At 50.4% G+C, this 21,197-nt stretch overlaps 6 protein-coding genes across 6 annotated transcripts; 3 read left to right on the top strand and 3 right to left on the bottom strand.

Moving 5' to 3' along the window:
* Positions 1-120: 120 nt before the first annotated feature.
* LOC111073735 (glutamyl aminopeptidase) lies at positions 121-3,823 on the bottom strand. Its single transcript, XM_022366208.2, has 7 exons — positions 2,478-3,823; positions 2,323-2,420; positions 1,929-2,246; positions 1,745-1,863; positions 1,578-1,663; positions 1,032-1,437; positions 121-953 (listed from the first exon to the last, which is right to left on the bottom strand). Exons 1-7 carry the CDS (start codon positions 3,760-3,762, stop codon positions 305-307), a joined length of 2,961 nt encoding a protein of 986 aa, XP_022221900.2. The 5' UTR covers positions 3,763-3,823; the 3' UTR covers positions 121-304.
* A 2,083-nt stretch (positions 3,824-5,906) lies between these two features.
* Positions 5,907-6,886, top strand: LOC111073744 (wnt inhibitor of Dorsal protein). The gene has a single exon (XM_022366218.2). The coding sequence runs from the start codon at positions 5,954-5,956 to the stop codon at positions 6,884-6,886; it is 933 nt and encodes a 310-aa protein (XP_022221910.2). The 5' UTR covers positions 5,907-5,953.
* A 631-nt stretch (positions 6,887-7,517) lies between these two features.
* Positions 7,518-8,852, bottom strand: LOC111073745. Its single transcript, XM_022366219.2, has 2 exons — positions 7,999-8,852; positions 7,518-7,933 (listed from the first exon to the last, which is right to left on the bottom strand). Exons 1-2 carry the CDS (start codon positions 8,753-8,755, stop codon positions 7,608-7,610), a joined length of 1,083 nt encoding a protein of 360 aa, XP_022221911.2. The 5' UTR covers positions 8,756-8,852; the 3' UTR covers positions 7,518-7,607.
* Positions 8,853-10,968: 2,116 nt separating this feature from the next.
* Positions 10,969-11,559, top strand: LOC111073763 (protein apnoia). The gene is made up of 2 exons (XM_022366249.2): positions 10,969-11,143; positions 11,225-11,559. The coding sequence occupies exons 1-2, from the start codon at positions 11,020-11,022 to the stop codon at positions 11,512-11,514; spliced, it is 414 nt and encodes a 137-aa protein (XP_022221941.2). The 5' UTR covers positions 10,969-11,019; the 3' UTR covers positions 11,515-11,559.
* Positions 11,560-13,173: 1,614 nt separating this feature from the next.
* On the top strand, positions 13,174-14,294 carry LOC111073750. The gene is made up of 2 exons (XM_022366229.2): positions 13,174-13,701; positions 13,762-14,294. The coding sequence occupies exons 1-2, from the start codon at positions 13,194-13,196 to the stop codon at positions 14,217-14,219; spliced, it is 966 nt and encodes a 321-aa protein (XP_022221921.2). The 5' UTR covers positions 13,174-13,193; the 3' UTR covers positions 14,220-14,294.
* A 489-nt stretch (positions 14,295-14,783) lies between these two features.
* On the bottom strand, positions 14,784-20,194 carry LOC111073752 (acyl-CoA Delta12-desaturase). Its single transcript, XM_022366230.2, has 5 exons — positions 19,860-20,194; positions 16,661-16,973; positions 16,254-16,590; positions 15,822-16,168; positions 14,784-15,741 (listed from the first exon to the last, which is right to left on the bottom strand). Exons 2-5 carry the CDS (start codon positions 16,971-16,973, stop codon positions 15,485-15,487), a joined length of 1,254 nt encoding a protein of 417 aa, XP_022221922.2. The 5' UTR covers positions 19,860-20,194; the 3' UTR covers positions 14,784-15,484.
* Between the last annotated feature and the right edge of the window lie 1,003 nt (positions 20,195-21,197).

Below are 21,197 nucleotides of genomic sequence, written 5' to 3'. Positions count from 1 at the left end.
CTGTCACTGGACCTGCACTGGAGGCGGGCAATCGAAATCAAATCGGATCCGTACACACACGAGTGCACGTGGCTATCGGAGAGTACGAGTACGCCATGGACTAACTAACGCAATCGACGATTGGATGGATAATTGCTTATTTTATTTATGGAGCTGTAATTTGTGTGTTTTTTTCCCCAATCCTCTGGCCAGCTTATCTTTATTCTCAGTTGTTAAGCGTTGGTCGTTGGTCGGTCGCTTTATGGCAGGCCATTAGATGAGTACAAACTTAAAAGAACCCACGACAATGGACTGCAGCTCGCATCTACAGTTGCTGTTCGTCCAGCCAGGCGTCGACGCTCTCCAGATTTTCGGCCAGCCAGACAATGTTGTTCTTCACCGTCTCCAGGGCACGGACACGAGCAGCAGTGCCGGCTCCTGCCTCGGGATACTTCTCGAAGAAGTACACCATCTCATCGAGCTTCGTCTGGGTGCTGAAGCGAGCCGTAATCGTGGGTATAAGGTTGCCCAGATAGCGCTCGTTCAGCCCAAAGCGATCCACCAGAGTGAGCCAGTTCTCGCGCACATATTCCCAGACGAGGGACTCGCCCACGGGATTGGCCGCAATGTAGGTCAGACAGGTGAAGTAGTCCTGACCGCGCACATAGTCCTCGTTCCAGGCCAGGTCAATGTAGCGCTTCAGCAGCCAGGGCTCCTGCACAGCGGCCAGGCCGTACATCAGCTTCGACTTCTCGCTGGCGTCCGCCTCGTTGACAAACAACTGCCAGACCTTCTCCCAGATCTCCTGGTCGCCCACCGACAGCATGCCGTAGTAGTAGATGGTCTCGCGTACATCTGGCTTGGGCCGTTCGTCGGGTGTGGCCAGCCAGCTGTTGAACTGCTCTCCCACCTCGCTGAGGCAGGACTCCAGGCCCAGGGAGCAGGCGGCACTCAAGGCCGTTACCCGAAGACGACTGCAGGAGTGGACGAGTGGAGTAAACGTTTCATGGAACGGATGCATAATGGAGTGAGACTCCCCCGTGGTTACTTACTTGTTCAGGTGCTCCTCGCCCACTGTCCAGGTGAGGGACGTGTAGATGGGCTCGATCAGAGCCGTCGCGTACTTCTTGTACTTCACATAGCTGTTCGTGTAGTAGAGGGTGCGCTTGAGCGATGTCAGCTTCGAGGCGGCCACGCTCCAGGGCACATAGTCCGCCTCCTTGTCCAGATACTTGGTCATGTCGAGGGCAATCTCATACGGCAGCTGCGTGGAGTCGGCCAGGGCGAAGGCGTCGTTCAGCAGGGAGGCGCGATCTCCGGTGCTAAAGCTACTGGGCGTGGCCACGAGTTGCGTGGCCAATGACTGCCACAGCGCGGCGTCATAGTTGACCCGGTAGTAGCCCACTTGCTCCGAGTTGAATTTGATCCACTGCACGGCAGCTGGGAGAGTTATGGTGACTGCAAATCAAGATGGGGAGAGCTCAGATGAGAAGAAGATCGCTAACTGGGCAACTGGAATGGGGCAGGAATGGGGCAGGAACGAGGCTGCCTGGCTGCCTGGCTGTCTGCCTGCCTCGCATACATATGGCACCACTTACTTTCGCTCTGGTCGTGGTAAAACCAGACCCGCTGCACGCTCGCCTCGGCGCTGGTGGTGTATGTGATGGGTATTGACCAGCGGTAGCTGCAAGTTAATAATGTATGTGCGAATATTTCGATCAGATACGCCAAGGGGGGCAGCCAGATCTGCGGTTCTGCGACTCACTTGAATTCCGAGGCCACGTGAACGGCGTCATAGTCGTTGGGATTGGACAAGAAGCGCTTCTGCGTCAATTTGTATTCAGTGTCGGAGATCTTCTCGACCGTGACAACTGGCAGACCCATCTGAAAATGGATGGAAATATGTTTCACTGGGGAATCGGCTCGGCTGAGTAATCTTTCAGCTTCACCTGCACCGTCCACGTCAGCATGATGGCGGTCACATTGTAGTCCAGTCCCAGCTTATCGATTTCGGTGAAGAAATTGGCCGTCTCGGCCGTTGTGTACTTGTACTCGTTCAGATAGTTTGTCACGGCCTGGCGGAAGGTTGGCTCGCCCAGAAAGTCCTCCACCATGCGCACCAGCGAGGAGCCCTTGGAGTAGGTGATGCTGTCGAAGATTTCCGTAATCTGGTCGGGGTTCTCCACCGTCTGGATGATGGGGTGGGAGCCCAAGGTACCGTCCAAGGTCAGAACCCCATGCAATGTGCTAACAATGAACTGGTCCCGCTATGCAATCGAATCACATGGATAAACATTAGATGGAACTACCACCAAGTAGAAGTAATCCCAGTGCCAGACTTGCCATTTTCCATTCGGGAAAGACTGAATCCACGCCAAGGTACTCAATGAAGCTGGCAAAGCCCTCGTTCAGCCAGAGATCGTTCCACCAATTCATGGTAACTACGAAACAGGAGAGATGAGTGGGGCAGACGGGCTAAGCAGCAGCGGATAACTCACCCAAGTTGCCAAACCACATGTGGGCAAACTCGTGGGCAATGACGGAGGCAATGCGCTGCTTGTTGGACGCCGAACTCGTCTCGGCATCGTACAGCAGAGACGTCTCGCGGTAGGTGACCAGACCCCAGTGCTCCATGGCGCCGGACACAAAGTCGGGAATGGCGGCCATGTCCAGCTTGGGCAGCGGATACTCGATTTGGAAGTAGTCAATGTAATACTCAATCACGCCCTTGCCCACCTCGACGGCAAAGTCGACCTTGGCGATCTGCTCGGGGGTGGCATAAACGCCCATTGTGAAGGTCTCGCCAATGCCTTTGGTGTCCACCTCAACGAACCTCGCGGTGAAGTCGGAGACAATGAAGCAGGCCAGGTAGGTGCTCATGGGCACGCTCTTGGCGAAGGTCACCTCGGTGTAAGCGCCCTGATTGGCCTGCGATTCGATGTTCATGTTGGACAGGGCATGGTAGTCGCCCTCCACGGGATGCACCAGGGTTATCTGGAAGGTGGCCTTCAGCGCAGGCTCGTCGAAGCAGGGGAACGCCTGCCGGGCATAGGTCGGCTCAAACTTGGACGTCGCAATCAACTTGCGGCTCTCGTCCGCCTTCACATACGACGAACTGTACAGCCCCACGATCTTGTTCACCATGGAGCCCGCGAATCCCAGATGCAGGTTCACCTCAGTGCCCGCACTCAGCTCCTCCGCCAGCTGCAGCACCAGAAACTCCCGCACCGCATCGAAGCTGATCTCCGCGACATCCACGCTCGAGAAGTCCGGCCTGAGCACAGACACGCTCGAAATGTTGAGGTTGAGGGAGTGCAGCACAATCTCATCGGTTGCCTCGTGCACGGTCAGGGTGATCGTCTCCTGGCCATCGAACACTCCCGTCTCCACATTGGGGAACAGATACAGGTCGTAGTGGGTGGGCTCCAGGCGGGTGGGCAGGCGATAGTCAATCTTCTCTTCCGGCGCGGGGGTGGTGTTGCCTGGTTCTGCTGTGGTGCCTGGTTCTATGGTGGTGCCAGGGGGGACTGCAGTGGTGCCAGGCGGGGCTGCAGTGGGGCTCGAGGGATCCGTGGCTGAGGGTGTTCCCGTGCTCGCAGGAGGAGCCACAGTGCTGGTTGTAGTCGTTTGCTGGCCCGCCTCCAGCATATCAAGTTTCTCGCGCGCCTCGCGTAGCTCGTTCTTCAGACTGGACTTTTGTACGGCCAGGACAATGGTGGAAACGGAGAAGGCCGTGAGGGCCAGACACAGCCCGATGGCCACCAATTTCGCGGTGATAATCATGCTCAATCCTTCTGCCGCTAATCCAGCACGGGCCGCATCCAAAGCGCTACTAAGCCCAGCCGAATGGGGCAGGGCGCCAGGTAACCTAACCACGGGCAGGCACCCACTCGAGTGGGCTCCTATATCTTAATTGGACATGTGGGAAGGTAATACCGCGCGTCGCTGATTGCTAATCTAATCGCATGCCGGCTCATCGACTGGTGTTAGTCGAAACGGAGAGTCAGCCAGTCAGCCAGACAGCCAGCCAGCCAGCAGTTTAAGCTAAACAAAATTGTAAGTACTGTTGCGGATCGCTCGAATTTATTGGCCCTGTCGTGGCAGCACGCTTCGCTTTGATTAAAGTTAGAAATGCCAAAGATCTGTCGCGTTTTTCCTCACTTCCATCCGAAATTCCAATCTGGCTACTGAGCTCGAGAAACTCCCAGTACCAGCGCCGTAAGTTTCCACAAATGCCGTGTGTGTCCATATGTGTGTGTCGAAGACCAATTGAGCAATTTTGAAGCTACCTACCTACCTGCGGGCCCTCGCGCTGTTTCTCCCTGTATTATCCGGCGCTTAGAGGCCTAAAAAACCCTTTTCCGGTGCCGCAAGATTTTCGACCTAATTAGAGAATCGGTATTTTCATTGTGTTAAAACCCAATCAACCAAATTTCCGCACACATTTTTGGCAACGCCTGGCAAGTACTCATCGCATCGCATCGCATCGCATATTTGTATATATTTATAATGACTTTGTGCGTTGAGTGTATCCGTGTATTATATACTGGTATGTACATATGTGTTTGTAGTTATCTGGCAAGTACATCGTAAATTCGAGTTTATTGCTATCTTGATGACGGTTGTACCTCAATACCAAAATTCACTTGTGTTTACACTTAATTATTGGCAATTTATTGACGGTAAAAGATAATTCAATTATCTATTAAGTACTACAAATATGAATTAATTGATAATCAATTCGATCTATATTTAACTTTACCTGAGACTTTATTTATTCACTATAATGCCAACATTAAAAAGCTAAACTTTGAGTCGCTATATCTTTAGTTATATCCATTCTATTTCCACGAATTAAAAATCCTGTGAAAGGTTGTACAATTTTCTTCACAATTTATTACTTTTTGTGGATATCCGCTGCAGTTTTTGAGTACAAATTATAAAAGTGCAAACAGTCACGGTTTTTTGAATTAAAAAAATATTTTGGAGGTATACATTCAAATACTTTCATTCAAATACATTCAAAATTTTCTCACTTTGTCGCACAGTCTTATTTTTAATTTATTTATTATTAAATTAAATATTTCTTATCACAACTATTATCATGCAGCAACCTTAAATAGTTTTCTATACTAAAATATTGCACCATAATATTCCCTTTTTTTTGTATCATCCTACGAACAAGGGTGTTAAGCGTCATTTGGCCTAATCGCGGGGTATTAACTTTTGCCGAAAATACCAAACCAAACAGCATCAACAACAGTCCTGTGTGGCTGGCTGCCTGGGTATTCTTCTTCCCAGCCAGCTTACCACAAAGCGCAATTAATTTCCCAAATTATATCCATGCCAGCAGCACTAAAAACTATTTGTCATATGTTTTGTTATATAATTGGCTTGCACGGCCAGCCTGCCGCCAGCCAAAATACAGGATCAAATCCGCGCACAGACAAACCCCAGACGGACACAATCCAAAACCCAAACAAACCCGATTCCAAATCATCGGCATCGGCATCGGGCATTGATATATTGTCCAGTGGGAAATGGGGAAATTCCGGCCGGACTGAATGAGATCGGGCAAATTTCATTCATGAGCGCACGGTCAGGCGCGCGGGCGGCGCCACATGAGGTCCTACCTGCCTAAGCGTGGGAAAGTTGAGAGCGGCGCGTTGTGCATCCTCCACACCCCATGGAGCAGGTAGGTCCGGATGAAACGTGGGCTGCTCCGCAATTTGGACCACCAGTGGGTTATTTGTGTGAGGCTGGGACTTTTTGTCTCTCCACAAAATCCCAACCGAAGACAAATTTCCGGTTTTTCGGCCAGGCCCAATTTCCCACGGGCACGGCCCAAGGATGGCGTTCGGCTCCTGGTATAAATGCGCACGGCCGCCTCCGTTCACCATTCAGTCGAGCCAGAGACACAACGGAGACAACACACACAGATCAAGCACTCGGCATATCCTACACACCACACAATATGTTCTTCATCATCAATCTTTTGCTGGCCATTGCCGGTGCCGCGGCGGGCGTCATTGAGCCCATGAACATGAACTACTACCAGTACACCCAGTTCCAGGCGCCGCTCTCGTGGGAGGCCATCACCGGCGCGGGCCTGAAGCAGGCGCTCGCCAGCTGCCAGGATAGCTTCAAGTGGCAGCGCTGGAACTGCCCCAGCACGGACTTTGTCCAGCGACACACTGCGCCGGCGACGCCCACGCTGGAGCGCGAGGATGTCTATGTGGCCGCCATCTCCATGGCCGCCATCGTGCACAAGCTGACCAAGGACTGCGCCAACGGAGTCATCGCCGGCTGCGGCTGCACTGGGAACGCCCTGAATGTGCCCTGCGGCCACGAGCCAGCCAAGGCCGTGGAGCTCTACGAGAAGCGCTTTGGCGGCGGCTCGGATGCCGCTGCCCACAACCAGCGGGTGATTGGCTCGCTGCTGCAGCAGTCGCTGGTGCAGGAGTGCCGCTGCAAGCAGCCCCGCCCGCAGGGCAAGTGCCTCGAGGAGGAGTGCGTCCGAGTGCTGAAGCCGTTCGAGGCGGTGGCCCAGGACCTGCTGCAGATGTACGACGATGCCATCCAGCTGGACAGCACGGCCAGCAATCTGAAGATCATGTGGCAGAACATTCCCCTCGACTCGCTCGTCTTTATGCAGGACTCGCCGAACTACTGCGAGCCCGAGGCCAGCGGCCGCTGGACCGGCACCCGAGGCCGCCAGTGCTCCAAGGATGGCAGCGGCTCCGTGGAGGAGCGCCTCTCCTGCCAGCAGCTCTGCCGCGTCTGCGGCTACCGCGTGCGCACCCAGCACGTGCGCAGCGAGCGGCGTTGCAACTGCAAACTGGTCTGGGGATTCCGTCTCCAGTGCGACGTTTGCGTGCAGCTGGAACGGCAGTTCACCTGCTACTAGGTGCTGGACAGCACTGTTGGAGGGGGGACTGGGGCGCTGGTCAAGCCTCACAGAAACCTAGATTTAAATTAATTTATTTGCTTGCATCGTTTATTTATTATCACCTCGAATACCATCAATAAATACTTAATTTATGACTTAAACATTACAAATTGTGCAACTGCTCGCAGACACTTTTCTGAGGCACTTTTTACAGTCAGAATGATTTATGACAGTCAGCTAGGAGCCAGTGAAATGGCTAAAGGCTAAATTCGCAGCTTTCTGCACTTGAAAGACATTTCCACTGATTGCAAAAGTGCTTCTAAAGGAATTCATTTAAATACAAAAAAAATACAAACTGCCTTTCTAAAAACAAAAACGTGTGCGACAGGTTGAGGAGATGGTCGAAATGCTTGCGATATAGCCACAGCAAGAAGCAACTGCCAAGTAGAATGTAGCAGTTGATCAGCTGAAAAGCGGAGTCCAGACAAGAAGCTAAATGAAAGACTTACCACTGCAGATTAAGCCATGCCAGCCCACACTGGAACTTGGCTGTCAACTGACCTTGCCCTCATGGCAGATATCTCTTTGACTTTGGCTGCCCCACTCTACTCCCATTAAGAACAAATGCAATCAACCCAATGTCTATATTTTTATTCCAATGGACTTACAACCTAAAACCGAATTTTAATGCATTTTTTTGAGATTTGAGATTGTTGTACTATATGACCGGGGTGCCCTTTTAGCTAATCCAAGCGGCTGGCTTGCCCTCCACACGGTATCCGTTGTAGGCGGCGGCTGCTGAGGAGGCGGCAGCTGCCAGCTCGGATCTTCGGCTCGGCTCGCCGGCCCAGTAGGATGGAACCTCGTAGCTCTGCACCATCTTGTTGCCGTTCTTGATGGCCGAGATAATGAGCAGGAAAATGGCCAGCTTGCCCACCAGAATCGACTTGACCAGCAGCAGCTTGAGCTTCGTCACCAGGAACGGCACAATGGCCGACTGGATGAGGAACGGCAGAATGAACAGGGGCAGCACTTTGGTAATCATGTCGTACTTCTTTCCGCGACCTAAAACGTGTCAAATGGGGGGATTCAGTAGGACTGAGCAGCGCTCCTACATTCAGCAGACTCACCTTCTTCGCTGTTGTCCGGGTTCAGCCAACGAGCGGCCATGATCTCCTTGAGATTCTCGCCATCCAGCTTCACGTGCACGATGTCATTGCTCATGTCCAGGCTAACATTGAGGCCGGGTCCCACGAAGTAGCGTTTCACCGTCTCATTCTCGGACTGCTGCTCGGGCTGCTCTGTCCCCGTTCCCGATCCCGATCCCGTCTCTGCATCTGCATCTGTTGCTGTCTCTGTCTCTGCGCCGCCTGCTTGCTCGCGCCTCTTGTTGCGATCCTTGCGCTTGCGTTTGCGTCGCTTCTTGCCCGCCACCGTCTCGTTGTCATCGTAAATGGGCGTTCCGGTCTGGGCCTCGAGCAGGGCCTCGGCATTGGCCTCCTGGCGCAGCTCCTGGGCCAGGGCATCTGCAGCCTCCAGCTGCTCCTGATCGCTGTGCGGCTCCTGGCCCTGGCCCTGGCCCTGGCCCTCGGCAGCCTCGTTGCTGGGCATCTGTGATGCACTCACGCGATCCCGCAGACGCTTCTTGTACTCACTGGTCGTCTTGTTGCCCAGATAGGTGCTCTTGTAGTTCTTGTAGATGCCCATGAAGATGTGCGAGTTCTTCTTGAGGGACTGCTTGTCCTCCGGCTCGTAGCTACTGGCCAGACCCCGAGCCGCCTCCGTGCCAGCGGCCGCCTCGCTGGTCGTCTCCTGGCTGCCATCATGCGCCCTGGTCAGGGCCGTGCAGAGCACACACAATAAAAGGAATCTCACTAGGCTGCTCATCTCTGCTGCATGTCACCCGTTGCCGATCTGTGATTGGTTTTTTTTTTTTTGCTCCGTTCGAAGTGTTCACGCTGCACTGGCCAGCCACAAAATGTGGCACGAACAGCGGCCGCCAAGCGTTTTATCAACTCAGAAGAAAGCAGCTAGAGCCAGAGCAGGCAGAGCCAGAGCAACGGAGCCTGGCTGCTGCCAGTGCTTGTGCTAGTGCCAGACGAGTGGCATTCTGATGCTGGAATTGGCATCGGAATTGAGCACATCCCAAGCAAAGCAAAGCAAAGCAAGCCAACAAGCAGCCGGGGACGGGACACAGCTGCCAACACAGAACAGCAACAGGTTGCCCCGTCCAGCGATAGAACACGATTCTTGTGCTGCTTTTTGCCACAGAATCCTCTTCAATTAAATTGCCAGTCGTCGACGTAGACGTCTTGGTCTTGGTCTTGGCCCCGGTACGGAGTGAGTTCCAAAGAAGAAAAAAATATCTAGAGTAGGCCTGGCCTGCAATTTCTCACTGATCTCGCTCATTGATTTCTTTTAGCTGTAATTGCCGCTGGCCTCCGTACCCCATCCCCCGCCATCGGCAAACAGCATTAGCCATAAATAATACCGAATCTTTAAGTAGCCTGCTAACGGTTCATGTTTTGGTTCTTTGGCGCACAGGCTGGCCAAAAACAGAGACACAGCCAGAGCCAGTGGCAGAGCCAGTGCCAGAGGCAATGCCAGTGGCAGAGACGCCTTCAATTAACTCTGACGGCGATTGCATGAGAAAGTTGTTGACAAAACTGGCGCACAGAGAGCTGATCTTCTGGTCAGACTGAAAATCCAGAGTAGAAAGTAAATTCTATCGGTGACAGAGACAACACTCATGAAAAGTCCGCTTCACATATTAGGTATCTTAATTTACTTTCACACAATTAGCAGTGATGCCAGCCAATGCCAATTAGCCAAAACAAAGTCAATGAGGAGTAAGGAAAGCAAACTTTGCGACGTTTAGATATGTATGGATATCTACTATAATATCATGCCCCTCGATAACGTTTATCAATGTCCCTGCTATCAAAAAATCCCCGATCTAATCTTATCCGTCCAGATAATCCGCACTAATAAATATCAGACCATATAGTAATCCAACAGCCAACTGCGTCGCAACATGCTAAGCACAAAAAATCATCACACAGATCGAATGATATATGGAGCAACTGTTTTTCCTATTGCAAGAACTATTTATGATATTATTTTTAATATATATAATTAAATAATTACAAAGTTCGAGCCATGCATTGCTATAGATTTAAATTATTAATCAGAGTGAACTTCTGGAGCCGTGGAAAACTTCCAACTGCATTCACGGCTGGGCGGGTACCCTTTGGTGCAGTAAAACTAATTTCGATTATCTGTGCATATACGTGTACGAGTCTGTACTGCCATTATTTATTGTTTGTCAGATAAAGAACCACTGCACATTGTACACCTGTCTGAAAGCTTAAATTAACTTGTACTACTCGTACTATCATTTTGGGTATGCCGTGAATGAAAGTGAATCGTCAGGGTATGTGGGTGTGGGTGAGGCCATCCGCCGGACATTCATCAATGGAAGACCGTTACTATGCCGTGGATTAAGGCATTACAGGCATTGACTAAAAATTAAAATGCACTGCCTGTTTATTAATTAGCTGATAAATCATTATCGGCCAGCAGCGAAAAATGAAAGCGAAACGATCGGCTCGTCGGCATGGACGGGTGAAGGGGTGCTGGTGCTGCCCTCAATATAGACACGCGTCGTGAAAGAATGCCCATGTCCAAGTCGCAGTCCAAGTCCAGCTGCGAGTTCCTATGTAGCACCAAATGCGTTGCGCTGTGCCCAAGAAGGGCCCCACTCGGCATGTTGGGTTGCATGCATATTCAAAGTGAGTGAGGGAGTGAGTGGCCCCCCATCAGATTCGGCATCAGTCAGCCAGACGCAGACACAGACACAGACACATACTTCTACTCGTACTCGGACTCGGACTGTGGCACGATTTGCTTGTTTTGGCGCACGTTCGTGCCGTGAGACGTTCCGATGTCTGTCCGGCTGCCGAATGTCAAGTAGCCGCCCAGAGGGCTGGCCCAGACCCCGCGTCGATAAAAGCCAATGTGAGTGTGGGCCATGCATTCAATTGTCGGCCAGTGCCAGAGCTGAGCAGAGCAGAGCAGAGCAGAACAGAGCCCAACGGATTACCAGATTCCCGAATCGAAGGACTAAACGACCACCAACGAAAGAACTCGAAATGGCCGCCAACCAGAAAATTGTATTCGCCATCGTGTGCCTCTCCCTAGCCTTTAATGTGGTGTTGGCCCAGCAGCAGCAGCAGCAGCCTGCCAATAGCTCGGACTCCGACTCGGATGTGGCTGGTCAGTTCGGCAGGAAGGAACTCCACACCCATAACGACAGAAGCTAATCAGTTTGTTCTTTGTTGTTGTTGTTGTTTGCAGAGAGCCGCACCTTCGGCCATCATTTCCTGCGACGCATCAGCTTCGCTTTGGTGCCCGGAGCCTTTGTGGTGGGCGTGATCACTACTCTGCTGGCGGCCCTGACTGTCGTCTCCATGAAGGGACTGGGCGTGGGCGTCATCCTGCTGGTGCTGGCCATTGGACAGATGCTGTCGCGAGCCCTGCCCGTCCAGGCAGCCGCCTATGCCGCCGCCCCAGTGGCGGCTCCAGTGCCCGTCGTCTACTCGCACTCGCACACCCAGCAGCCCGTCTGGCTGGAGAAGGAGTGGTAGAGAAAAAGGGGGTCAGAGATCGGCACGGGACTGGACGAGAAAAGCGAGCTGGTAGCAGGCCATATTTTACCTCAACCTCAGCGAGCATGCAACCAAATAATAATTTAAGACTAGTTTAAATTATTTATTTAAATTATTTATTTATTACAAGTAAAGAATGGAAAGCATTGATTTCATTTGATTGTCATTGTCGCTCTGTCTGTCTCTGTGCCCCTGCCACTGCCCCTGCCACTGCCCCTGCCCATGGAAAGTGAAACCTCTGCCTCATTGGGTATGCAGCAGAGGGCGTTGCTGATTTACGGTTCTTTTAACTGCCCTTCCGTAGTGCCAGTTCCCGACTTGGACACAGCGACAGAGACAGCGGCAGAGACAGCGACGTGCTCGCCCCCACACAGACCTATGTAGAAAGAAAGCAAAGCAAAGTCCCCCAAGTCCCGAAGCCATCTCCCATCGCTGTGGAAATGGGTCATAGTGGGGTTGGATTTCTCCTTGAAGATATGTGTAATGAATATCACTCATTATGTCTCATTACGGACAAAGACTAATTAATTAGACTCTCACTTCCACAGTCGTCAGTCACTTAATCGAGACACTTTTCTATCCAGCTAGCCACTCAATCATCGCAAATCCGGCTTCAATTGTTCCACTTTGTGCGCCAATTGAACAGTTTTGTACACTGTCAACGAAGTATAGCATTTGGGGGGACTCCACAATCGATTGGATACCCTTACACACAACGGGAATGGCTCGAACTTTTCTATTTAAATTTAAAGCATATTTTACTTATTATAGACTGTGATTAGAGGTTTCCATTTTCTATGCCCAGAAAATAATATCAGCTGCAATAATAAAAGAATATTATACACTTAATAACTAGCTAATTAATATTATTTATGTGCTTGCAGTGGATATGTTTGCAAATGAATTTCGGATGTGAAAAATTTAACTCCTTGGACTGCTTTTGGTGTGTTGAAAACTGAACTTTAATTTGTGGCATGCTGTCCAAGCGCCTGGCATATAAAATATTTAAAGCAAAATAATTGCAATTGTGTTCGGAAATCTTCCCTTCTGTGAATTATCCTTGTTATTCCACCGTTAGATAGGGTATGAAAACTTCTAATTTCTAATGTTTAGACAGCATCAGCAGTGAAAGAGAAGCGGGTTACTCTTACTTGCTGACTTTTGCTTGGTGACACAGTTAACCCGGCTGATGCATGAGACAAGTGCCACCCCACCGGTTTCCCCCCCACTGAGCGACAGAACAAATGGGAGCGCAGATCAGTGAAATGGATGATGTAGCCAGGTGTGAATGGATATAAATATACACATGAATATTTTGACTAGGCCAAGAAGTTTGGCGGTAAACAAACGGATTGGCCGGCCATAAGTCAGGCAAATGGGGCAAGGAATGGCAAGGCAAGCGGAGATCGGAGAGCGACATACAATAAGCAACAGCAACTGAAACTGCAACGTGACCCGCTAAACTAAATCTGAGCATCACACGAGCGTTGGCGAGCCGAAACCTGTTGGCCAGAGGAAAGCGGCCAAGAAATCGATGCGACGGCAGCCAAGGATTGCTGGTTGGCACGAGCGTGGCAATGATTTCAGTTCTGCACAGTCACTGCTGAGGTGCAGTTGTGTTTGTTTAGCCAAGCCATTGGGGAAAATCAGTTGGTAAAATGCGCGCCACCTCGACCAGCACCAGAGCCTTGCGAGTCCTTCTCGGACTCTGCCTGTTCCTCAGTCTCGATCGCGCCTCGGCGCAGATGCAGGCAGGGGCTAGCGAAGACTCGAACCCGTCGCAGCCGCGGGCGCACTCGGCGAATAGTGTGTCATACTTTAGGGCGTCGATTCCGATGCGGATCTACGAGTGTCTGCGGGAGTCCAGCATGCTGCACTGCACCAAGCTGTATGTGCTGCAGAAGATGGAGGAGCGCCGCCAGATGGCGAGCTCGGGCAACCTGACCAGGGACTTCCTCGACCAGTTCTTCGGCGAGGAGACCCAGATGGGCAGCCTCATCTCGCAGAAGTACCAGCAGATGTCCGAGAAGGAGCTGAATCAGCGGCTGGTCGTCCACTTTCAGCGCTTCTTCAAGCATCGCGATCTCAAGCTGCACTTCCTGTCCGGCATGCTGATCAAGATCGTGCCCAGCAAGGACAACAAGCTGAAGTTCTCCCTGAAGAAGGGTAAGTATTGAGCCGCTGCCCTGTCCGCTGAATGATGATCCCCACCCCTTCCGCTGGCAGCTGACAAATCGCGTGTTGGACGTGCCCGGCGACGCGAAACGGAGGAGCTGGAGCTGAATCTGATGAACATCCCATCGATGGGCGGAGCGGGCGGCAACAGCGGCAGCGTGGAGAACTACGAGCCGGAGGCGGAGGGTGACTCCAAGCAGCAGGGGCTACTGGGCGGTGGCGGTGCTGCCGAAGGTGGTGGCGGCGGCGTCGTAGGCTCACTCTTGAGGAGGCGCAACAAGAAGAAGAACAGCAACAAGTTGACCATAATGCAGGTGGCCGTTCCCATGCTCATTCTGCCCGTCGTCCTGCTGGGCAGCCTGCTGCCCTTCATACTGCCCGCCCTCAAGATGGCCACCATTATGTCGCTGCTGATGAACAATGGCGCCTTCATGGCCGCCCTGCTCTATGCCGCACGCACCCAGTTCAACACCCACGAGGAGCAGCAGCAGCACATCAGCTACAGTTAGCTCTTCCATCCGTGATGAAAGTGACTCCTCCTCTCCTTCACTTTCCTTCACTTTTCACTCATTTTCCCTTTACAAATAAAGACTGTCTCTTTCCGCTTGTGTTATGGTTTCATTTTTCCACATTATAAATCTATTAAAGAACAATATGCGAAAACTTTAATTACATGCTCGTATGTGGGTGGCATTATCCACGAATTGGTACCAAGGTATTGCCTTTATTTTGATAGAATTTTACTTACTATGAAGTCATAATTCTTTCTGAAAAAAAAAATAAATAAAATTCAGATATGCACAATACAAATTATAAAAAACCTGCGGAAACATTTACTAAAAACATGCTTCTGATTTATATATATATAAATTTTAATTTTCAATCTTTAAGTGGTTTAAGCTACTGATCACTTAATCAAGGCTTTCATGGCTACCATATTTGTATTTTAAAACAAATAATTGGCTGGCTGTCTGTTGCATATTTTAAAGCTTTTATCAAAGTTGTTTTTCCATCTGAGATATGCAGAACCTATGTATTTTCCATCGCAGGTAAAAGAAAGACAATTGTTGATTTTTTGTAAGTTTTTATATAATTTTTGTTTGTAGAATTTTCGCAACTGGAATCGTTGGATTGAAATGTACAGCTTTTGACCTAAATGACTAACACAATGTACAAACGCATAAAAGTCGATGCTTAGAGTAGGTGTCTTAGTGGGTACACTTAATGCTAGAACCTCTTGCGTAAATATACAATTATTTATATGTAGATATAGTGATAGAGAGAGGGGGTGGCAGATGCGTTCAGCCTTGAACGACAAGTGCGAGATAAGGTTGTGTAAAAAATTAATAAAAGTGCAGAATTCTTGTTAACAATTTTGTTTTTTGTTTTGTTTTGTTTTGTTTGTTTTGCACTACTAATGTTTGCTTTTGACTAATCTCGAATAGTTTTTCCTTCTTCATCTTTTAGTTTTGTATTTGGAATTGAAGCCATTGATTTGTAAGACGTTGGTTGTTGCCTGTTGCATGTTGCTTGTTGCTTGTGGAACCCTTCTAAAATTTTGCAATCGGGTCTGTCCCTCGCCTCCCGTCGCTCCCCTGCTCGGACTTTCCCATACTCGTATTAACAGACACCACTTATGAGTAGGCAGTATGGGGCAGAGCATTAACTAATTGCTACTATTAAATACTGCAGACCCGATTGTTAAACAAGAAATATGTTCGTTCGCTTAGTTAGGATTGGTAACTGCTGACGCAGGGCGCCGCCGCCCCCCAGCTTAGTCTAGCTTGCAGTCGGACTCCTTATTCACAACGTTGGCGCCCTTGCGGTCCTCCTCGCTAATATCGTTGTCATCCCAGCCCCAGATGGCGTGCTCCTCCTTCTCGTGATCCAAATGGGCCACCAGCTCGCTAGTGGGAATGGCATTGTTGTTGTTGGCATCCATGAGGGCGGCAATGTGGGAGCCGTCGCCGGTGCGCAGCGCACGCTTGTACACCATCTCCTGTGAGACGAACTTCAGATCATAGGCCTGACCTGTGGAGGGAGAAGCAAACAGCCAAGCGGCACCATTGAGAGCTCTGTGTCTGGTCACATTAGTGTTGGGTGCTACGTACCGATTCTGGCCATCACATCAATGAAGGCAGTGGTCCAGTTGAAGCTGTAGGTGCCCAGCTCGGCTGCTTTGTAGTCCCAGGGGAAGACGTGGTGGTAGTTGTGCCAGCCCTCGCCGATGGTGAGTGTCGACACCAGCTTGTTGTTCCGCGCACTGACGTTCACGTCGTAGGCCTTCATGCCGTAGAAGTGGGCGGCGCTGTTCACCAGCCAGGTGAAGTGCAGCGACAGACAGAAGCGCAGCATCGAGCAGGTGAAGAAGCAGACGCGCAGCGAGCTGCCCATAAAGTAGTAGGGGAATATCATGGGCACGACGAAGCAGCAGATGGGCATAACCACAAAGTAGAATCTGCAAAGGAACAGGATGGATCGGTGGGTCAGCAACGAATCGGCAGGGGATCGATGTGATGTGATGTGTAGAGGGAGCAACTTACTTCTTCTGGAAGACCACCACGGGATCCTGCTCAATATCGGCCATCGAGATCTGCTTGCCCTTGCTGGTCACGTCCGGGTGCTTCTTGCACATCAGCCAGCCCATGTGGGCGAAGAAGAAGCCGCGTCGGGAGTTGTGGGGATCGGCGTGTGTGTCAGTGAACTTGTGGTGCACACGATGGTCGCGGGTCCACTCCCAGATGCTGTTCTGGAAGGCCAGCGACTGGCACAGCATCAGGAAGATGCGCAGCGGCAGCTTGGCCTTGTAGGCCTTGTGCGACCACAGACGATGGACTCCGGCCGTGATGCCCAGACCGCCCAGGAACATGGTCGCGTACACTGCAGGCCGCAATCAAACGAAATCAGTAAAAGTCACGCCATTCCACGGCTCGATTCTGTCTGTACTCACCTGGCAAGAGCTCCATGTACGCCCGCTCGGCAAAGACCAGGTAGAGACCGTAAAGGGCCATCGAGTGCAGGACAACGAAGAGGCCAACGTTGCGCCAGACAATCTCCATTTGGAAGGGCTTCTTGGCAGCCTCACCCTCAGCGACGGCGGCGGCGGCCACGGGCTGCTCCGCCTTCTTGGCGGGCGCCTGCTTCACGGCCTTCGGTGTCGTCGCTGCTGAGGCAGCGGGTGCGGCGGCCATCTTGTTGTTGTTGCCATCAGCAATGGCCGTCTCGGCCAGTATGAAGGTGCTGCCTATTATGTTGGGCGTCATCTGCAAGACAATCGGAACGGAGAACGGAGAGCACGCACCCATTAGTATTGGCATTCCCACAGGTTGCTTCCTGATTTATGGCCTGTCAACCGGCTGACGCCTTTGTCGTCTCAATCTGTGCACCTTAGAGATGCAAATCAATCTGTCGGTCGTACGATGGGGTGTTGCTACACCACAGCACAGCAACAACCAACTCATTTGGTATGCGAGGCAGGCGTTCTCCTGCAGCTTTCCACAGATACGTAAAAGGCATCCCCAGCTGCACCGCACACAACTAATTATGGACCATATTGAGGTGACTGCTGCTGCTGGCTCATCATCAGCGCGCGACCTTCGCCGTTAGCAGCCAGCTTCAATGATACTTGAAGCTGATACAAAGATAGCAAGCCGGAAGCGCAAAGAGAATACCGAAACAAAAATCAAAGCTCAAAAACAAAATCCCCCCACTCCCCTAACCACCCCACCAATCCAAAAAAAAAACCATCAATAATTTTGCTAGACTAAGATATTTGCATAACCATTCTGTACGAACGTCTTCCGATATATTGAAAAGATCTAGAAGAGTGCCTGCCGAGAATGTTTTTTGAAAAAAAAAGTGGAAGTGGAAGTGGAAGTCGCCTAATGGAAGAATACAATTCGAAAACAGAGTGGAAAGTTCAATGGAAAATGCAAAACCATATAATGCCAGTGCCAGCTCAAATCATAAACAATTGAGGTAGTCTGACGGGGGGCACATTTGAATTTCTTTGTAATTTATGTGGTGCTGAATTAATTCATGAACGGACCCATGTCACAGGGTTCAAGCAATACATTGCCCATACGTGCGCCTTGAGGGTTCATTGATACCTAATGCGCCGCAGACTGCCGCGGACTCAGCTCGTCAGGCCATAGGATTGTGCACTTTGAGAGCCAACACGCCATGGCAATCGGATCGCACTGCCACTTCAGAGGCAATCTTCAGAGGCAATGATTTGCAAGCCTCACCTTGGCCAGGCATGTAATTTTTGTATCTTTTGGACACATCGAACTCGCAACTGCAACATAAATAACCTGCTCGGTGTGGCAGAGAAGCCAGTTCCACAGTTGCCAGTTGCCAGTTGCCAGCTGCCTAAATGTTTGATCTTCACCTCCTCTAGAATCTCTAGAATAGACAACCGGTTGACCTCCCAGCCAGTGCATGTTTTTACTGATCCAAGCAAAAGTATTCTTATTGGCTGTGGCTGTGCCTGTCGCAGTGTTTTGAGCTTTGCGCATAGATTTCGAGCCATTAATTTGTTGCCATGGTTCAATGTCAAGTCGTGTGCCTTGAATTTATTCGCCGACGCCGACGCCGCTGCCGACGGCTGCTCAATTCAAGTTTCGGTGGAAAGGTGGCAGCGGCCTGCCCCATTGAATCATTTGTTCAGCTAATTAGAATTAGAATAAATGCTTATTACTAGCTGATGGGTACGCTGGGTAATTCGGTATCGTCATCGATCCATTGAGGAATACTGACCCTTTGTTATGGCAAATTCGAGGCATGGGTAATTTAATGCAAGAGCCACGCGCTGCCAAAAATAAACTAGTTTTGCCACGGGCCGCCCCACTGGCCAGCGGCCACACCAGCACGAGAGGCAGAATCCACTTCGTATTGTGTTTAACTTTAGCTCGGATCAGGCCCGACGCTCAATCATCCTTACCGGATTATTAGCATAGTTAAGTAAGCACGATAAATTTATGTATAGAACTGCTTTTGTTTCGAGTTCTCCGCCGTCACCGACGACCAAGGCTTCCATCTTGTTCGGCGGCAACAAGTTCTGGGGGTTTTGGCTATGACTTTATCTTTGCTTTGGGTTTAAAGTTCTGGATCTTTTCAGGGTGTGTGTTCGCTGACACGAACATGTCTTGGGGTTGAACTTTTGGCTGGTGGCGCGAACCACGTCATAGCAGTCGAACTCAGGCAGACATTGAGGGAGACAGCGCCGCAGACGAATGCAATGGTAATAAATATAATACAAAATGTGAATAGCTATGGAACCTGACTCAAATCTAATGCCGCACTGTGGCTCTCTATCTACTGTGGGCTCCAGTGATTGATACCGAGAAAGCTTCCATTGATCGATTCGTTCAGCGCACGCAACACACGACGCCTGCCGCATATCAAAAGCCCAATCATTGGGACTCAGAATATCAGACCTAGACTGGGGATTGGGGATTGGGAACGTGACTTTGGCCTGGTCACTGTTCTATATGCGACGGCGGGGATGGGGAGGCTTTAATATGCTTATAGCGATAGTTTGCATTATGCGTGGCATCCATATTCATTCTTTGGCTACTTCTGCCGCATTCGCAATTAGCGCGTGGAGCAAAGAGATTCGATTCGATTCAATTCGCTTCGGGGAATTCTCCCATAGAAACAAACAATGCCTCCTCCTCGGTTGTGTCGCCTTGATCAGCAATGGAATTCTATCTATCTAGACGGTTCCACTCGGACTTTTTTAAGGGTATGGTAGCATAATTATTGTATTATGAGGAGTACGTGAGGCGGCACTGTTTCTGCTTCTGCTTGGATTTGGATTTGGATTTGCGTAAGCACCTAAAACCAAAATGGTTCTTTCATAAATATTTTTTACTGCTCTGCTGAATGCGATTTCCTATAGATTGTGATTCATCGCCCGATTGATTGTCTGTTTGAAGTGGTTTCGATGCTTTGGCGAGCGGGTTTTCGGTTGAATTTCGGCTCTAACTTTTACGATAGTTTCGATTTGGTTTCCTGACTCGTTTGACTTCCGCAAACGCGAAGTCAAGAGTCCGACCATCAACCAACAGGTAGCAGAGGTTTTTTTATTTTCTCAAGAAATGTTCTTCAGCATCTTATCCCCTGAACGATTTTGCCCTCACACTCACCTTTAAGGATTGTGTAGCAACCAAACAACTGGGGGAAATCCAAGATGAAACGGATGAAAAAATTCACGCACTTTGGTTCGTTTCGTTGGGCACAAAAACACCGAAATTCACACGGGCACACAAGAGTTCGTTTCGTATCCAGCAACTAAGGATACGTTCAGGCTCGTTCGGTATGGATTGGGTAAGGGTTATAGGCTGCTTTCGGCCACACACACACGGCACGTCCACGAGGCGCGATGAATGCACGGCGTATGAGGGTACGGATCGAGTGGCAGTGCTTTTTAAGCGCCTAGTTCAAAGAATTCGCACAGCCGAGTGTTAGACGCGATGAGCTGCGAGAGCATTCGGATACAGTGTCTCCAAAGTTATCCAACACCGAAATTTAAAGCCGTCGGCTCTTTGCTTCGTCTCGCTCCACGGCGGCTCCACTGCTGCTGCTGCTGCTGTGCTCGGATCGATCGATCGCTCGCTCGCTCGTTAAGACGGGGCCGGGGTCGCTTATGCTTCAGCATGTGCTTACCTATGTGTGTGTGTGTGTGTGTTGTGTGTCTGTATTTTTGGCTTTGAGCGGCGCGTGGCTCTGGGGCTAGTGTGTGTGTGTGTGTGTGTGGGGCTGAGAGATCATCAAAGTCAAAGAATAATCTAGTTGCGATTTTCAGTTCACTTACACTTTCCACCAGGAAAGGGGGAAATACCGAAATAGGGAGCGCGCATTTGCGAAGATTTGGCCAAGTTCACGATAGGCTGCCTCTCTCTCTCTCTCTCTCTCTCTCTCTTTCGCACGAACTGAACCTGCCCTACAACTTTTGGCCAGCTTTTCGTACTTGTTTAGCGCAGTGGCGGATCAGTGGCGGATCAGTGGCGGGTCAAGCAGATCATCAGAGCATCGGCTATCGGTCAAGCGAGCACGTCTTTCGCATTTCGGCGGTGATTTCTTTTTCGTACTGCTTACTAATGAACCCTACTGTATGAAAACTTGTTATCCGCACTAGCCGCACAATCCGCATTATATAATGTTCTTAATTCACTCCGGATCTGGGCCATATATTACGCGATGTATGTCAGATGCCAAACCGTTTAACCAGTTTGCCACTTTGGCCTTGCCTTGCCATGCATGCTCCATGCATATTCACCGCCGTCTGATCCGCCCTGACGTCCAAAGCTCATCACCATCACAGATTCTAATGGGCTTTGTTTTCCTTCTTTCCTGTCGCATGGCCAACTTTTAATTGCTGTTTAGTCCGCACCAATATTTGGCTAGCGAAGTGACACATATGATTAAATGGGCCAATAATTGGCTCGCACCTTACTCGAGTCAGTTCTCAGAGGCCTCTGGAC

The sequence above is a fragment of the Drosophila obscura genome, unplaced genomic scaffold, assembly GCF_018151105.1.
Source record: "Drosophila obscura isolate BZ-5 IFL unplaced genomic scaffold, ASM1815110v1 contig_150, whole genome shotgun sequence".
Taxonomy (NCBI): Eukaryota; Metazoa; Arthropoda; class Insecta; order Diptera; family Drosophilidae; genus Drosophila; species Drosophila obscura.
The sequence above is the reverse complement of the archived record's forward strand: the minus strand, read 5'-3'. Positions and strand labels throughout refer to the sequence as shown.

Coding starts and splice junctions, on each gene's coding strand:
- LOC111073744 (XM_022366218.2), top strand. CDS start 5,954: ATGTTCTTCATCATCAATCTTTTGCTGGCCATTGCCGGTGCCGCGGCG.
- LOC111073745 (XM_022366219.2), bottom strand. CDS start 8,755: ATGAGCAGCCTAGTGAGATTCCTTTTATTGTGTGTGCTCTGCACGGCC. Junction 7,934..7,998: donor CCCGGACAACAGCGAAGAAG/GTGAGTCTGCTG, acceptor GACACGTTTTAG/GTCGCGGAAAGAAGTACGAC.
- LOC111073750 (XM_022366229.2), top strand. CDS start 13,194: ATGCGCGCCACCTCGACCAGCACCAGAGCCTTGCGAGTCCTTCTCGGA. Junction 13,702..13,761: donor GAAGTTCTCCCTGAAGAAGG/GTAAGTATTGAG, acceptor TTCCGCTGGCAG/CTGACAAATCGCGTGTTGGA.
- LOC111073752 (XM_022366230.2), bottom strand. CDS start 16,973: ATGACGCCCAACATAATAGGCAGCACCTTCATACTGGCCGAGACGGCC. Junction 16,591..16,660: donor GTACATGGAGCTCTTGCCAG/GTGAGTACAGAC, acceptor TGCGGCCTGCAG/TGTACGCGACCATGTTCCTG. Junction 16,169..16,253: donor GTGGTGGTCTTCCAGAAGAA/GTAAGTTGCTCC, acceptor GTTCCTTTGCAG/ATTCTACTTTGTGGTTATGC.
- LOC111073763 (XM_022366249.2), top strand. CDS start 11,020: ATGGCCGCCAACCAGAAAATTGTATTCGCCATCGTGTGCCTCTCCCTA. Junction 11,144..11,224: donor CTCCGACTCGGATGTGGCTG/GTCAGTTCGGCA, acceptor TGTTGTTTGCAG/AGAGCCGCACCTTCGGCCAT.
- LOC111073735 (XM_022366208.2), bottom strand. CDS start 3,762: ATGATTATCACCGCGAAATTGGTGGCCATCGGGCTGTGTCTGGCCCTC. Junction 2,421..2,477: donor CATGTGGTTTGGCAACTTGG/GTGAGTTATCCG, acceptor CCTGTTTCGTAG/TTACCATGAATTGGTGGAAC. Junction 2,247..2,322: donor TCTTTCCCGAATGGAAAATG/GCAAGTCTGGCA, acceptor TCGATTGCATAG/CGGGACCAGTTCATTGTTAG.